At 33.3% G+C, this 16,349-nt stretch overlaps 3 protein-coding genes across 5 annotated transcripts; 2 read left to right on the top strand and 1 right to left on the bottom strand.

Annotated features, from left to right (window-relative positions):
* The first annotated feature begins 296 nt into the window (after positions 1-296).
* Positions 297-2,384, top strand: LOC123688902 (SAGA-associated factor 29). The gene is made up of 6 exons (XM_045627644.1): positions 297-528; positions 574-821; positions 876-998; positions 1,050-1,208; positions 1,293-1,527; positions 2,084-2,384. Exons 2-6 carry the CDS (start codon positions 654-656, stop codon positions 2,263-2,265), a joined length of 867 nt encoding a protein of 288 aa, XP_045483600.1. The 5' UTR covers positions 297-528; positions 574-653; the 3' UTR covers positions 2,266-2,384.
* Positions 2,385-3,550: 1,166 nt separating this feature from the next.
* LOC123682442 (polyadenylate-binding protein 2) lies at positions 3,551-6,462 on the bottom strand. 2 transcript variants are annotated; one of them, XM_045621051.1, is made up of 5 exons: positions 6,310-6,462; positions 5,872-6,117; positions 5,525-5,787; positions 5,290-5,423; positions 3,551-4,091 (listed from the first exon to the last, which is right to left on the bottom strand). In XM_045621051.1, the coding sequence occupies exons 2-5, from the start codon at positions 6,113-6,115 to the stop codon at positions 4,049-4,051; spliced, it is 684 nt and encodes a 227-aa protein (XP_045477007.1). In that variant the 5' UTR covers positions 6,116-6,117; positions 6,310-6,462; the 3' UTR covers positions 3,551-4,048. The 2 variants fall into 2 exon arrangements, with proteins under 2 accessions (XP_045477007.1, XP_045477012.1); XM_045621056.1 differs by having other exon boundaries at positions 3,551-4,082; positions 6,310-6,461.
* Positions 6,463-7,163: 701 nt separating this feature from the next.
* LOC123682430 (pancreatic triacylglycerol lipase-like) lies at positions 7,164-15,670 on the top strand. 2 transcript variants are annotated; one of them, XM_045621042.1, is made up of 4 exons: positions 7,164-7,313; positions 9,794-10,306; positions 13,315-13,689; positions 15,024-15,670. In XM_045621042.1, exons 1-4 carry the CDS (start codon positions 7,268-7,270, stop codon positions 15,536-15,538), a joined length of 1,449 nt encoding a protein of 482 aa, XP_045476998.1. In that variant the 5' UTR covers positions 7,164-7,267; the 3' UTR covers positions 15,539-15,670. The 2 variants fall into 2 exon arrangements, with proteins under 2 accessions (XP_045476998.1, XP_045476994.1); XM_045621038.1 differs by having other exon boundaries at positions 7,253-7,394.
* The last annotated feature ends 679 nt before the right edge of the window (positions 15,671-16,349 follow it).

Raw genomic sequence — 16,349 nt, forward strand, 5'->3', positions numbered from 1 at the left:
GAACAACGTTTTAAAAGGAGACAATGGCGTCTTGACTCTGGAATCCTCTGGAATCTATTTTTTATATTTCCGAATTATCTCAATAAATTGAAAAAACTTGTTTGATCCTGTCATCAAGACAATGGAAACAATTTATCTAAATTTTATCATCAATATATTTAAATATTTGTTTTTTTTTGAAATTCATACAACTCAAAATGATAGTTTGCGACGTTTGCGTAGAATGACCCATATAATTAATAGATCAATATCACAGTACTTGCTATCGAATCGGAGAGTATCGATACTTTCGCAAACTGCATAGGCTAAGCCTTAGAATATAGATAGAGGCTAAGCTGATCTTCATTAATCTATATTCTATGCTCGTCTCGTATGATCTATGGTGACACTGCCAAGCACCAAGCCCCAAACCAAATCCAGAATTAAACATTAAACTATTAAACATTTCCTTTGATTTGGACAGTTTGTCTCTGATTTGAGGTTCATACTTACATTACAATTATGCATTGGGGACATTGGGAGGATTTGGTATGTACAAATTTGAGTGAAAGTTTTTACTCACATTTTAATCAGTTAATACTTGTTACAGTGTTTGTGATATGGTATCCCTTAATACAATTTCGTAATAATCAATAAGACCAAGTCTTAAAACAATGCCATTCTCTGCTGATGCTATAGCAGCTCAGCAAGTGCAGGAACGCTTAAAATCAATACATCAACTGGTACATGAAATTGAAAAGAAAAGACATGCTAGCGAACAGGGTGTAAATAATATACAAAAATCTCAGGAAGGGCAAGATGATAAAAGTCCCCATTCTCAAGTAATTAAAATTATGGTATGATATCGAAGTCATTCCTGATAATCTAAATTTCAGATAAAGCTGAAAAATCTTTATAAAACATCTATAACACAAGCAGAACAAGAAGAAGAAAGTATCAGGGCAGCACTACAAAAAATTGCCGAAATAAGAAATATTAGAAATGAAAGACGTATACAGGTTTGAATACATCACACAATTTGCAACACTGGAATCATATTTCAGTTTTAGGCTCGTAATGCTGGGAACAAAGAATCTATAAGACAAGGAGCTTGGATGAAGATGCTTTCACACTCTGCACAAACTCTTCCATTATTTGTTGGAAAAATTAATGAAAAACCACCACCGCTGTGTGGAGCTATTCCAGCACATTCCTTTTATGTAGCTAAGGTAAGATGGATTCTTTATAACTTTTTACCAGTGTGATAAGGTAACCTTTTTGACAACTACATAATGTGACAAAAAATCTTTCAGGTAGGTGATATGGTAGCTGCCCTTGTTAAAGTGACAGACGGAGAAGAAAACTGGATATTGGCAGAAGTAGTGAGCTATAACCAGCATACAAATAAGTATGATGTTGACGATATATTGGAGGAACAGAATGAAAAAGGCAGACATAGTCTAAGTAAGCGTAGGGTTGTACCCTTACCTCTAATGAGGGCAAATCCAGAAACAGATCCTTCAGCGCTATTTGCTCAAGGAACCATTGGTAAGTCGAAAAAAATGAAAACTACAAGTTATTTCCTTGCATAAGATTCAAAAATTACTAGAGGAATTGAATAAAAACTAAACAAAAGATCGAAAGATGAAGTTTGGTTCATTGATTACGATTCTGTTAGTCTGGCCATTTGATTTCATTACTAGAATCATCATAGGAAATTCAAGGAAAAAAATATTAATCAATATTTCCGTGACCTCCGAGCTGACTGAGTTAATATTTTGGGTGTTATTTGAAAAAACAATTTCAAGCTTCATGCGGAATTTCAGATTGCCATATCATCAGAACCATAGCTAGTTCGATAAGTATTACTACGTCATGTCTGAATTTTTCTAATTTTTTTGGAACGTTAATTTCTAGTTATTTTGATGATATTGAAAAGTATTCTTTATAGAAACTGAAGAAATTTATGATGAAAGGCATTTTGCTGTTTCTGAAAGGAATATAATTCATAGAGAATTCAGTAATTTATAAATAAACGCAACTACAAATGTTATTGACTTTATCTAACCAATGTATTAAATAAGTTATATTTATTTCATTTCAGTGATGGCACTCTTTCCTCAAACATCTTGTTTTTATAAGGCGATAGTCAATAAACCACCTTCGACACATATGGATGACTATGAAATTCTTTTTGAAGATCAAACTTACCAAGAAGGATACAGCCCACCTCTTCTTGTTGCACAAAGATACGTTATTTCTGTTAAGCAGAAACAGAAAAGTTGACATTAATCTGAACTCTTATTACATTTATAAATTCGAAATTTGTTAAAACAAAATTTTTGATTTCTTTTCTCTCAATTTCATATGCCTGATTAAAATAATTAAAAACAGTTTATTATCAAGTTTCATTTTAATATACAGACTGAAAATAATTGTGATCCCCGAAATTTTTAATTCACGTTTGGAGAAGTGTCGATTCCAAAAATCGGAGAAAACATTGTTTGCTATTACACTGCTAAAATTTTTAAAGTATTTATGACTTTATGAGTCTAGCATCCTGCTAATTCAAAAATCCAAACAATGAATTGTGAAGGCTGAAAATTAGATTTTGAACACGTGATTTCTACGGTTTTAATGAATATAATTTTTTTTTTCAAATTAAAAAGATTATTTCTGAAAATAAAGACCACTTAATGTTATTCCTAACAAACTAAAAATAAATTTGAAATCCTCAAAGAATTTGGAAAAAAAGACAGTTTCTTGTTTGTGGCTCATTTCTACAATAGCTCAAACTAAAATTCCTCAGGTAACCTCACTCTTCTGCTAATGATCGTCTTATGTTGACCAATCCATATGAAAGGAAAAAGTGCTATTATTTTTCGAAAAAAAAAAATGGTGTGAATTTCTTCAATTGAAACCAATCAGAAACCTAGGCCTAATAATAATTGCAAAGATTTTATTTTCTAATAGTTATTTATGCAACAAGTACAAAAAGTGAATGTTTATTGTACTCGACGTGCATTAAACAATTTTTGCACGAGTTGCATACAACATTTTTTCTACGTTCATGTAAAAAGCAAAAAATGATTTATTGAGGTGCGGCACTAGGTGTAGGAAAATGAAAAGCGCAACTTGAATACTTTATTATTAATATTGATTTGCATTGAAACAGGAACTAATACGTTACGAATAATTTAACTCAAACTCTTTTTTACCCTCAACGTTGAAAGTGAATGAACAATTGGTGCAATTTTCAATATGAATATTTCGTAGTGAAGTACTTTTTAAATCCACTTCTTGATTTGTTACTGTTGTAAACGTACTAGTACTTGGTAACTGTACATCGTTATTTCCTTCAGGCTGAAACATTTGTTTGTCATGATGACAGCACGTTGAAGTAGAATGACAGATAGTGCAATAAAAACTTTATTGCACTAGTGCAATAAAGAACTTCTTTTTCCACTATATATAGTTCAATAAAGTTTTGCTTTTTGCATGAATGTAGAAAAAATATATAAATGAAGCTTTCCACAAAATGAAGGACAGAAGGAATGAAATAAATGAAAAATCGTTTGGACTCATTTTATTAATCATACATTAAACATTTTATACAGATTAGATTTTTTTTTGATAAAAATAAAATAATTGGGATCCATCGAAACACTTGATACCTGCAAATCTTGCAACAAAATTAAATAATTTCTGAATGGAAAAATTGAAACTGAGAAATGCATAACTTTTCTACATTATTAATCAAACACTCATCCCTATCTAGTTTCATACCAGAAAAATATGAACTGAAATTGTGACACTCATCCTCTCACTCTATCACACTTTTTGAAATTGTCTTAGTCTATTTTCTGAGATAAATGATCTTTTAAACAGAATTCCCGATTTTTTTTTCTATCTTTGTATGGAGTCTCTGGAAACTTCTTTTTTTTAGAACTTCATTTTATTTTCCTTCTTTTTTTCAGATCCAAAAATTGACTTGGGTGTTTTTTTTAGGGAGGGTGGTTAATTGGAAAAAGGATTGTAAGATGAAGTTTGCTTTACATACATGACTGGCTTAGTAAGGTCCAAAATAAGCTGATGCTCCTCGTCTGTAACTCCTAAAAGTGTAGATTTCAGTTCAAAAAGATAATGATTGGTTATCACGATACAAAACAGAAACAATCTAAAATGTTGAAAAATCACATATTGAGTAACATTGACTGCAACATAAGAGTGAGATCCATCACCTGACCAGAGGCAGAACATAGTTTTGATAGTTTCTACATATTGAACTAATTGATACTATTTGAAATTCAAATTTCATTAGCCTTTCAGCCACATGACCGAAGATTTCCTTTCTCTCTTTAATGGAGGAGTCAATGTTCTGCACTACACGATCACACATCTAGGTATCATTAGATAATTGCTAGAATATAACGAGCGTTCATTAAAATTCGTGGTCAAGAGTGCTGTGGAGAAATTAGGGTTGATCTTCTGTGAGTGTGAGTAGCGCTTAGCTTGTTTCATATTTTTCCCAGATTCCAAATATGTAAACAAGTGTTAGATATAATGGTACAAGCTAAGCGCTACTCGTTATCACAGAAAATCAACTCGAATTTCTCCTTAGCTCTCTTGAACAAGAATTTTAATGAATGCTCGTTAGATTTATAACAATTTCAAGGTTAATGGCAAATTTCATGTGATTTGCCACACCAATACCATAGAAAATTCAAGCGGAATATCCCCAACTTCCAACTTAATAAAATTCAATTCCCTAAAGTTTATGACTTTAATTTTCAGCTTACGGGAATGAATCCTAAGAGAAACTTCAACAGTTTTTAGACAGACGCTTAAATATGTTTACAACGAAGTGACATACAAACTCTTAAATACGAAATTCAAATTTGACTTCAAATAAAAAGTTATTAAATATAAAAAGACATTGAAAAAGTTACAGACATTCTGTAGCATTTGCAAGAACATATCTATCTCTTTTAATGAAACGTTAATATTCACCAACAGAAAGAAATATAGAGACTTCTAAAACTATAAAATTCGAGAAAACAACTGAGGAAATAAATGGAATATATAACAACAAAACTAATTTTGATTACAGTATTCCTACTGAGAGGCCATAATCAATCAAATTATAGATTATACAATATTAGAGATGACAAAAAAAATTTTCAATGATCCTTGGTAATCAGCCTTTGAATTGAATTGTAGTATGTGATTATTCATAAGCAAAAGAATAAAAATTTTTCAAGGATCGATAAGGATTGTTTCTCTTTTGATTCAATATGAAATTACACTCACCTTGGCCTACGTAAAGGTCTGAATCCTGAGTAGAACCCCCTGCCAACACCTCTGGAACCTCTGAAGGAACTACGTCCCCTTGGTGGCCTGTTTGTGGTTGAAATACCTGGTCGATTAGTTCTCTTTGGCATTACCTAAAACAACATATCTCTATTCTAGATTTGTTTCATCCAAATTCTCTGATAAAGAACAGAGATAATATCAAAGAATGGTATGAAATGATAAATAAACAAACCTTTATAGGTCTTCCTCTAAATAGAGAATCATCCAAAGCCATTGCAGTTTGAACTGAATCTCTATCTACAAATTCAATGTACGCAAATCCTTTTGGATGTCCGTCAAACTTATTGCGTTGTATTGTAATACGATTCATGGAACCGCAACCATGAAAGTGTTGTTCTAATTCATCTGCAGTAGCACCATAATCAACATTTCCTATGTAAATGCTGCGGTTATCAACCTCCATTTTTTCTTCTATTGACATGTTCAAAGGACTCGCTACAAATGATTTCAAATTAACATTGAACTAATTCAAACATTCCGAAAAGGAATTGAATTAACCCAGAGAAATTGGTCACTTACTCATTCCTGGAGGACTTCCCATATTCATCTGTTTGTCAACTTCACTTTGTAACTGTTTTAACTTTTCAGCCTCTTCTTCCATTTCTCGAACCCTTGCTTTAATTGCTTCCATTTCTGGATCATCTCCAGTAGTTCCATCTATCTCAGTATCATTCAATATTGATTCATCAGTAATACCATTAGCATCATCTAAATTATCTAATTGATCTTCGGGCCCCAAACCCAAATCTTCACTGTCTGCCATACCTTTGAATTGACGAATAGGTTAGGAAATTATTTTGAAGCACATTGAAAGAAAGTAATGAATAATGGGTTTCTAAGGATATATACTATTCACAAACATGTTGAATATTTCATTTGCATGCAAAATCTTTACAGTAAATCAACGAAAGTATACAAGGGAATATGAGAAACTCAACTTTAAAAATTAGAACTCACTTTTTTCTACAAGTATTTATTCTTAGTATATAAAATAACTAATAAATTCAATGGAACAATTATTTTGTATTTCCAATTTCCATTACCGGCATAGCATAACAAATGGCGGGTGTCTTTTAAACATAGAATAAAAATATGACGCAATGGTGCACAGATTGTTACGTATTTATTTTCAGTTTTTGTGGTCGTCGCAGCTATTCAGTTAACCAGTAAAAGTACATTAGGGAACATGAAAAACTCACTTTAATGGTGGGTTTATACACCATTCCTAAGAACTAAGAACTATACCTAAAAATTCAGTGGCGTTTATGCACTCTCTTGTTAGTTCTTATTTAAGACATACGCACGTGCTCGAACTACTTTCTATTTGTTCCATACTTTGATGTTTGACATTGATATTGACTGTGAAAAAATTAAATTAAATTTTTTTAGATACACCTAATAATTTTCATCAATTATTCATCAGAAATTCTTTAACTTTAGATAAATACACATATATCTAAATAGTACAAATACTAAACTTTAAATACATATCTATAAAAATAAAGCTAAATCTAAAATTTGAAATTTCATTTTTTCGTCAGTAATGAAACTAAACCTTCTGGTTTCGTGTAACAATATTAAGAAGTTTCTTTAGTTTTTGACATTTTTTTTTGATATTTCAAAAAATGATGTATTGTCGAGTAATTGATTCATAATTCGAGAATTTTGAATAGCAGATTTTTTTTCGAATTTCTAGATTTTGCATTGTGAGAAACGTAATCTGTCGAAATTTCAGGAAATGAAAGAATATTATTTCGATCAATTCCAAAAGTTCATTATTGAAAGAATGCACCAATATAAAATTAACTTGACCCTGAATACAAAGATAAGATTTTTTTCCTAAGGTCTTATTTATGCACTGACTCTTATACGAATGATCATTTTATCTTGAAACACTGTGAAACACTGATTCAAAATGAAATTTTGGTATCTTGTCCTATTCTCTTTGATCCCATTTATAAGTGAGTGTTTCTCATTTTTTTCATTTCATTTAGTTCTTTATATCCTTGAAAATTCAACTTTTAACCTCGACAACTATCTTGGTAATTCACTTTTTTCAAATTTTTTTTCGTTAGTGTAATTTATTCTGAACCATTCTGAAGATAACTCGTCATTTTTCTTGAATATTGTAATATTACAAAATGATACAAGGAAATATTCGCTATAATTTATTATTTCAATCTATAAAGCAGAATACTATACGTATAATAAATTATATATCTGTGATGTATATCACCCTGTGGAATTCGAACCTGTGATTATTACTACTGCGCTAAAATGTTTATTCCCTGAGATATTCGGTAAAGCCTATTTTCTTTTTAGGAATTCTCTGATTTATTTTATCCAAGAGTAAGGGAGAAAAAAATTCAATAATGATAGGTTTTTAATTACTTACAAATGTTCGTTATGTCCACCCTTTTTCTTCGAGGCATTTCAAAAGACATTCTCTAACCATGGGCGTACCCAGCAAGGGGCAGGAAGGGGGCAGCTGCCCCGTATCTAGAAGCAAGAAATTAATCGTTATTAAATTTTGTTGTAGTAATTTATCACAATCTTTGAAATAATTATTTTAATAAAAAAAATACTTGCACTATTGAAAATTATGAAATTAGGATAATTTATTGTTATTTTATAAAATGTCACGACCTGAACGACCATGGTTTGCCCCCCCGCTAATTTTGATCCTTGGTACGTTCTAGAATTTTGATCCTTGGTACGTTCTAGTCTCTAACGGAATGTACTGTCTACAAATTTCGACAGGGTCCAAACTATCGAAAGCCATAATGTAGAATTCAATGAGTAGTCTGATTATGAATAAAAAAAACTGAGTGTTTCATTTAGAAAACGAAAGTTAGTATCATTTCCGGTGAAACCGGAAGACGAACTGAAATTTCAAGTGTTTATATCTCGATTTTTTTTTTTAATATTTTAACCGACGGTCTTTGTGAATCACCCTGTATATATAGGGTTTAATCAGAATTCAATCTCCCAATAATATGATCCTCACTTAGTTTCGAATTGGTTTCACTAATCTGCAATTGATTTCCAAATATCAGCTCGATCTGCTAGGTATTCTTGTTAATATTGCGAGGAAGAAAAATTTTATATGGGTACAACTTTAAAACCATCGGACATATTTTTCTCATTAACATACTTAGCCGAGTTTTTCGCACCCTGAAAATTTCAAATCTCTCTTTGTCTTCAAAAAGTGGTTGGACATAATTGCTGAAGTTCGTTGTTCAAGAACTTTCGTAATTTTTCATCGGTTTCTATTGTTTTTACGCCAAATCGAAGATACATTCTTTGGTATTAAAACAAACTCTAGAAAAGTTTTCCAAAAATGTTGATAGCTTATTTATACAGGTTGAAAAATACCATGTATTTGTAGTCCAATTTCTTTACACCCTGTAGAACAATTTCAGGAAATTTGTACAGTTTACGCTCAGTTTATCCATCCTTTTCGCCATCTTTCAGTTTTATTTCACTTTTATATCTTGATTTCTTTTAATGATACACGTATTCAAAATAAAGCTTGGAATTTTATAAACACGCCAAGCTCTATCAATGAACAGGACGGTATATCAAGACCAGCACGTACCTTCCGAATTGAGTATTATGTTTATTGAAAATAGAGCTCTGAATGCTCAACGTTCCATACAAGACGTTCTTCTGGAATCTGTACTTCCCTATGCTCCATTAGTTAGAGATGATTTCATTTTAATGCACGACAATGCAATACCGCCTGTAGCAAATATTGTTAACCTATTGGTTAACAATAGTTTTGGATGTGATCCACCGATTAGAATGGCCTGCATGTAGGCCGGATCTGAATCCGATTGACCATCTCTGGGATGAAATTCGAAGAAACATTCATCGTCGTCCTATACTACTCGAAACACTTGACGAGCTGCATTTTGCGTTGCAATCTAAATATGACGCATTTCCTCATGATCGCATTATTCGTCTTATCAATTCGATGTCTCTTGCGTGCATCTAGAGATGTGCATACGAAATATTGAATACTGCAATTATTTTTTCTTTTTGTTTCGAAATTCTGTTGAATATTAAAACATTATCAATTAAATTTTCTCCCTAAAACAATTCCAGGAATTTATTTTAATATGCGTATCTTCGAAAGAAATCAAGATATCAAGGTTGAATAGAAAATTGGAAGATGACGAAAATGATGGTCTTTGTAATAAACTGAGCGTAAACTCTACAAATTTTCCGAACTGTTTTACAGGGTGTTGAGAATCATCATTTTTGGACAACTTTTCTGGAGTTTGTTTCAATACCGAAGAATTTATCTTCTTCTTGGCGTCGAAACAATTGATATCGATGAAAAATTACTAAAGAACTTGGTCAACGAACTTCAGCAAAATTTTAGGTAGCCGAGTTTTTTGGCGGTGAGTGAATTTCATTTTCAACTTTTTTCCTCCAGGTGGCGGAAAAGTACCAGACCTATTCAAGAGCGAGGAGAACCTAGTGGATAAAGTAGTAACAGACGTCGAACAAGTTGGTGAAACCGTCGCCGACGCCGTCGTTAATCCAGTAGTCAAAGTTGTTGAGGACGTCGACAAAGCAGTTCTTGGAGGAGACAACGGCGAACTGAACAAGGCAATCTTCAAAGTGGAAAATGGCGTCGTTCAAGGTCTTGCAGAAGTCGTAGGCGAACCTGTTAACTTAGAAGACGTCAAATTCTATCTGGCCACCTCGAAAAACCACAAGAATCCAGACAAAGTGGACTACGATGACCCTTCAGATGTTGCAGAGACTTCAGGTCACATCTTCTTCATCATCCATGGATGGACAGCACATATTACAGACTCGTGGGTTGTGGATTTGACGGAGGTTCTTTTGAGGAAGTATCCAACAGCTCATGTTGTGCAGGTTGATTGGTCGAGACCAGCAGGAGACGCTTATCCTTTCTCAGCTTTCAACACAGAGAGCGTAGGTGTGTAAGGAAACAATTATACCTTCTTGATGTTTTTGTTATTATAGTTAAGTTATTGGGTAATTAATAAGGACGGTCAATAATATTGTGTTCAACTGCTTTTACGTTTTGCAATAGATGGCTGTAGCGGTAAGTGCTAGTCGAAATAAATAGAGCGTAGATGTCACACAAAAAACTTAGATATTTGAAAACATAACGCCATTGAAATATAAGTCGATTCGTATCTACAACATAAAGTTATACTCAGTTATAATATCACAAGAGTGTTTCGCGAATTGTATCGAGTGAAGAGGTTTATATAATAGAAATATATTGTCTATGCTCGAGTCAGGCCGGCGCGAGCAATTTTGGCGCCTGAAGCAAAGAATTTTTGGGCGCCCCTGCTGAAAAAGTATCAATAAATACCTTCCCCAGCCTCAACAAAAAATATCACCTGCCCCGATGATAATTCGGCATTTTTGATTTTTCTAGCGTTTTTGCTAGTCGTTTCCACTGAGTTTCTTTTTTTTTGGACATTTTTACCTACAATGAATTCCTGGATTTCTGCGATGGCGATGAACAATGCGTAAGTAATATATTATCTGATTCTCACATTCACAAGACACTGCGTACGATCGATGAAAGATTACCTATCACACCACAAGATACAAAGGGCGGTAAGGTATGCAAATCTTCGAAAACTAAATGGGATTAAAAACATATGTTTCGCTGAAAACATTTAGCATTTACCAGTAATTCAAATGCAGAATTGGAGGAATTTTCTATATGTTGAATGTGTGAACAAATTCCACGTAATTCGAAGGTTTTTTTTCGTCTTTGTGAAATACATTTCATCCCTCATTCAATAATGACAATAGGCAATGCTGCTTATATTGGTTGGGTTATAATCAAGACGATTATACCACGTCGGTGTTTCGCCTGCTGCCATATTGTGATCATTTCCATAGTATCATTCCATTCTCCAAAAAATTAAAGTCAAGCTCAGAGAAATATCATTAAATTATGAAAATGCAGTACTTTGGTTATAGTTATTGAAATTGAAAATTGAAATCAGTTATGACATCACAAGAACATAGACAATATTCGATTATACACCGATTCACGAGACGTAGTTCGCGAAACATCACGAGAGCGCAGCTCGAGTGGTGTTTCGCGAACTACGTCGAGTGAAGAGGTTCGTATAATCGAAATATATTTTCTATGCTCGAGTGGTATTCGTTACGATTATATAACGTATAATTTCAATAACTGTAAACAAGGCTCTCATTTTGATAATTCAATATGACATTTCACAGAGTTTGACTTTTATTTTATCGCGAACGTCCAAGAATGTTACTATGGAAATGATCTCAATATGGAGGCGGCGAAACACCAAAACGATTATACCACGTCGTCAAGTAGTATATTCACTTATCAATACGCGGTAACTATGGGAAAGTTAAGAATTCTTTTGGTTCATCAGAACATGAGTTGTATCATCGATTAAACATGTTAGTGTCCCCATGAAAAGTGACACTTATGAAATAATATACAATTTTTTTTTCTCTAATATTAAATGAGCCAATGAAATAGTTGAATGGATATCTGAATATCCCTCGAATTGAAGAAATGATGTCAGAAAACATTACTTATAATGACATAAAATAGTCAAATAGCCTATTTTCCTAAGAGGAAATGCCACGCCACTGTTTTTTTCGAAATGAAATCTGTCTTTGCATTTTAACTTCTTGAATGACCGAATTGCGCTCGTATCACGCTTTGTTTCCAAACAATGATATCTCTGCATGCCCTTGAAATAGGATATAATAAACAATAAATAATAAATTATTATTGCTCACTTATCGAAACGATTTTGTTGAAAATATCATGTTTTGTTCAGCATCTATTGGAACAGCTCGTATTATTTTTTTTCCAATAATGAAACTTTGGTATCGCTAGAGGAAGAAAGGTTTTGAATTCCTTGAACTTTTTGGAGTTCATGTTACGAAAACCGAAAAAAAATCATAGAACTGTATTTGTATCTAACAAACAACGTTCAAGAAATATAAACAGGAACAACTTGAAAAAAATTAGATCTTCCTCGAAGAATAAGTTAGTTTAAGCATTTACTTCTCAGGATCTTGCTCAAAATTTACTATAATAATTTGTGTATTTTCCATGCAAAATATTAAATATTATTGATCATTTCGATCGAATTGGAAGAAATAGTTGTTTGTTTCACTAGTCAGCAAAGTAGTAGATTGACTGCCGCGGCTGATAGTTCATATATAGCCGAGTGTAGCTAGGCTATGAATTCAGCTGAGGCAGTCAATCTACTCTGTTGGTGACTTGAACATAAAATTTTTTCTGCGATTATTTATAATGATATATGTAGGATATTGTATTTGAAAATTATTACATTTCTCAAAATTTCTTTATTCTTCCTGTAGTGATAAATTAAAACAAAATTTGATAAAAATCGCAATGTTTGGAATGAATGGTTGCTATGGAAAAATGTATATGTCTATAATAATTATAATTTGACCACTTACGAAATATTTCATTTCCATTGGAATAATCATTTTGCTGCCTAGGCAAGAAAGTCCTTACTTTGCTAACCAGGTAGGAAAAGTAATTCTTTGCTGATTGATATGATATCGTCTCAAAATTACAGATATTGTGACGAATTTTTTTAAAATTTATATATGTGTAATACAAATGTGATACAATCAATAGAAAAAGATCTCTAATATCACATCGAGAGAAGGCCAGGCAACCTAAGCGCAAGTGACTTGTTTTACACCTATCCTACCCTTCGATCTGTTTTGCTATCTATAAACCTTCTCAAACATCAAAATCGAACCTAACTTAAAATCTCCTTATAGCTTAGATACAAAGTCAAAATGATAGAGCAATCTTTTTTAATTCTCTGCTAACTTCAATAGTTCCAGAGATATCCTTCAGTGTAATTGAAAAAAATCCCCTAGTTGAAACATTATCAATTAAATTTGATTACGTTTTTATTTCAGGTGAAATCCTTGCAAGTTTGTCAAGAAAACTAGTCTCAGACCACAACGTACCAACAGAAAACATAGTCCTCATCGGCCATTCCCTTGGAGGTCAGATTGCTGGTTGGACAGGAAGGAAATTCCACAAATTCACAGGAGATAAATTGTCCATGATAGTAGGTCTTGACCCTGCAGGTCCGCTCTTCTGCCTGAGACCAGAAAATCGACGCCTGAACAAGCACGACGCCGAAAGAGTGATGGTGATTCACACAGACGGAGGAGAATTAGGATTTTTGGACCCATGTGGAACCGTCGATTTTTTCCCTAACGGAGGTTCTGATCAACCAGGATGCGCTAAAATAAATGTTATAGATCTTGCTAGTTATTTGAATCCAGGTACGTATATTGGTATTTTGTCGCATGAAAGTTACTAAGTACATTTGCAAAAGCATATGTTGGGGAGTCTTAAGCTACCCCCACTACATATCGCAATACATAGTGATGGTTTAAGGGCATTTTGGGCCCTTGAAGATCCGCATAATGGAAAGTCTCTTCTTGGAGAAAAATGCCAAATTTTGGAGGGCTGTATCTTGGATTGCACCTACGGACATGATTCTTATCACAAGTTGTAGCAATTTCAGTCTCAGAGGAAAAGTAAAGAAACTTTTAAGAAGAAAACGCATGGTACAGTAATTGTTTGAACTGCAAACTTGGGTATAGACTACTGGTAGTGCTAATAATATATCGAAAATTCAGAACTAGCTATTTCCTTGCGAATTCAGCGAGACAATTCAAAATAAGAATGATTTTCCCTATTCCCTGCTTGCTGTTATCCTTAAATCAGCAGGTAATGAATCTATTATTAAGGATAACGGGAATAGGAAAAATTATTTCATATTGTGTTTCTTATTGGAAAGGTTCTGTACTGTCACTACTCGACCATTCGAGTACTCTATAGGTATCCTGATTGGACAATTACTGAGAGTGCCGTAAAAAAAAGCAACTGGCGAGAGGCAATTAAGTGACTTCACTATGGATACCAGGACACTGTGGTGTTGAAGGGAACGAAAAAGCCGATGAACTTGCAAAAAATTCATCAAGGTTAACATCTGCTGGTGATGATTTCACCTACCTATGCCAGAAAGCTCTTGAAGCTGTCACGAGCTGAGGTGATGGTGGGACTGTACTCTGTTGGTACAAACATCATTTGTACCGTATGGGAAAGTCAGCACATAAAATTTGAAGGCTCTATGGATCAGAAACAGCTGACATGGTATGCAAGTGTTCTGAGCTGGCTGGCCTAAGAACCATTCATATGGGGAAGCCGGTCCTGGATATCCGTGAGGTAACGGCCAAGGCCCGTAAGGAGGTTGTCAGTTTTATCAACGCCACTGACGACCTCTTTGGGTTTCCATGGATGAGTAGGGTAGATAACAAAATATCTACATGGTCGCAGTTCCCAGTTCAAATAATAATAATAATAGGTTAGGTATGTATCCTTATATCTCCCCAGCCACTAGGCAGGTTACTAGTTACCTTTTCAGGCAGATTCTTATTGCAAAAACTATGCCATATTTCCATATATGTAAGTACCTATAATGTAGACAGACTGGAAATATGAAACCATATTCTGCAATTGATAGTTACAATCGAATGATTCTCTTCCGTTTCCATCATTCGCTGAGAGTTTTGGATAGGTCAACTTTTTTACTGATTTGACTTTTTTCCAGTGTCCTGTGACCACATAAGATCCTACCACTACTTGATCGAAGCTGTGAATTCCTCTAAAGCTTTCCCCTCCAGAAAATGCAAGACCTACTCCGATTTCATGTTGAACATGAGTTGCGAAAGTGACCAAGCCTACATGGGATTTTTGCATGAAACATCTGAAGGTTCCTTCTACCTAAAAACAGCCCCAAAAAGAAGATTTTCGTTGCCATTAATACTTCATGAAATCACTTCTGGCGATACTAAAGGCAAACAAGAAACAGTGATTACTTCGCAAAAGAACGATAGTGTACCTCCACAGGGCGGTACTATAGTGATCGAAATTCCCGATAAGAATGATGCAAAACCTAGTGTACCGAGTGGTTCAGGAGATACTGTAATTAAAGTCGATGAAGGAACCACAGCCAAAACGATAGTTATCGATGTTCCTGATAAAAAGCCTAAGACAGAAGAAGGAAGTATCACTATAAAAGTTGAGGGAGGTAATACAGAGACAACAACAAAATCAGACGATTGATGATATTTGTCTGCTTCTGAAGGTGGACATTGAAATAAAACTATTTGTTTTTTTTGTAATTATATAAAGTGAATATATTATTGAGCGATTTGAAATATGTGCAATGATCAAAATAAAATTTTTAAGAACCAATTTTTGTTTTGAATAGGGTTTTTGTCACTTATTCTTCGTAGGTTTTGAGGGGTAAATCAGAGCCAAAAAATTTAGACAAGTAATTGATTTAATGAAAAAAAGGCAAATTTCTCAGAATGCGTCTTCCATCCCACATCCCACAGAATCATTGTTGTTTACACAATAAGTGAGTTAAATCAATTCTTATTGATGACAAGAAAAAAAAAGGTGAGTTTCTGTTCTGGGAATAATAATAATGTCAGTGTCAACTAAAACATCATTTCAGCGTATTTTTCCCTAGAATTCTGAGAAAGTTGATTTCTTATAAAATATACTCTCTAAATTTTTTAATATCAAAATCCCACCCCTTTTTCAGTCATCTGGATGAAGATATCGCCAATTTATATTTTCATAATAAGCTTTCCCATCCCTGGAAACTGAAATTTTTCCAAGCATAAGATATACCATTTCAACCTAGAAAATAGGCTGCTATATTAGAAAAATCATAAACTCACTTTTAACATTCCATTTGTTGTTATTATTATGGGTTATTATTGTTTTAATAAATATGCAAAGTGACACTTTCGAAAAAAAAACACTAATAGTTCAGAGACAGCAGATATCACAAAGATAAAAGAATAAATATGAAATATAAAATAAGTATAAAATAGTAAATTCCACCTTTGATTAAAATTTCGTG

This window comes from Harmonia axyridis, chromosome 1 (assembly GCF_914767665.1).
Source record: "Harmonia axyridis chromosome 1, icHarAxyr1.1, whole genome shotgun sequence".
Classification (NCBI taxonomy): domain Eukaryota; kingdom Metazoa; phylum Arthropoda; class Insecta; order Coleoptera; family Coccinellidae; genus Harmonia; species Harmonia axyridis.

What these genes read in the sequence shown, in the direction of transcription:
- LOC123682430 (XM_045621038.1), top strand. Translation starts at nt 7,268, where the DNA reads ATGAAATTTTGGTATCTTGTCCTATTCTCTTTGATCCCATTTATAAGT. An exon ending in TTTCAACACAGAGAGCGTAG is followed by an intron (nt 10,307 to 13,314) that starts GTGTGTAAGGAA and finishes TTTTTATTTCAG; the next exon opens with GTGAAATCCTTGCAAGTTTG. An exon ending in TGCTAGTTATTTGAATCCAG is followed by an intron (nt 13,690 to 15,023) that starts GTACGTATATTG and finishes ACTTTTTTCCAG; the next exon opens with TGTCCTGTGACCACATAAGA.
- LOC123688902 (XM_045627644.1), top strand. Translation starts at nt 654, where the DNA reads ATGCCATTCTCTGCTGATGCTATAGCAGCTCAGCAAGTGCAGGAACGC. An exon ending in ATAAAAGTCCCCATTCTCAA is followed by an intron (nt 822 to 875) that starts GTAATTAAAATT and finishes TCTAAATTTCAG; the next exon opens with ATAAAGCTGAAAAATCTTTA. An exon ending in GAAATGAAAGACGTATACAG is followed by an intron (nt 999 to 1,049) that starts GTTTGAATACAT and finishes TTTCAGTTTTAG; the next exon opens with GCTCGTAATGCTGGGAACAA.
- LOC123682442 (XM_045621051.1), bottom strand. Translation starts at nt 6,115, where the DNA reads ATGGCAGACAGTGAAGATTTGGGTTTGGGGCCCGAAGATCAATTAGAT. An exon ending in TTAGAGGAAGACCTATAAAG is followed by an intron (nt 5,424 to 5,524) that starts GTTTGTTTATTT and finishes ATGTTGTTTTAG; the next exon opens with GTAATGCCAAAGAGAACTAA. An exon ending in AGACCTTTACGTAGGCCAAG is followed by an intron (nt 4,092 to 5,289) that starts GTGAGTGTAATT and finishes CTACACTTTTAG; the next exon opens with GAGTTACAGACGAGGAGCAT.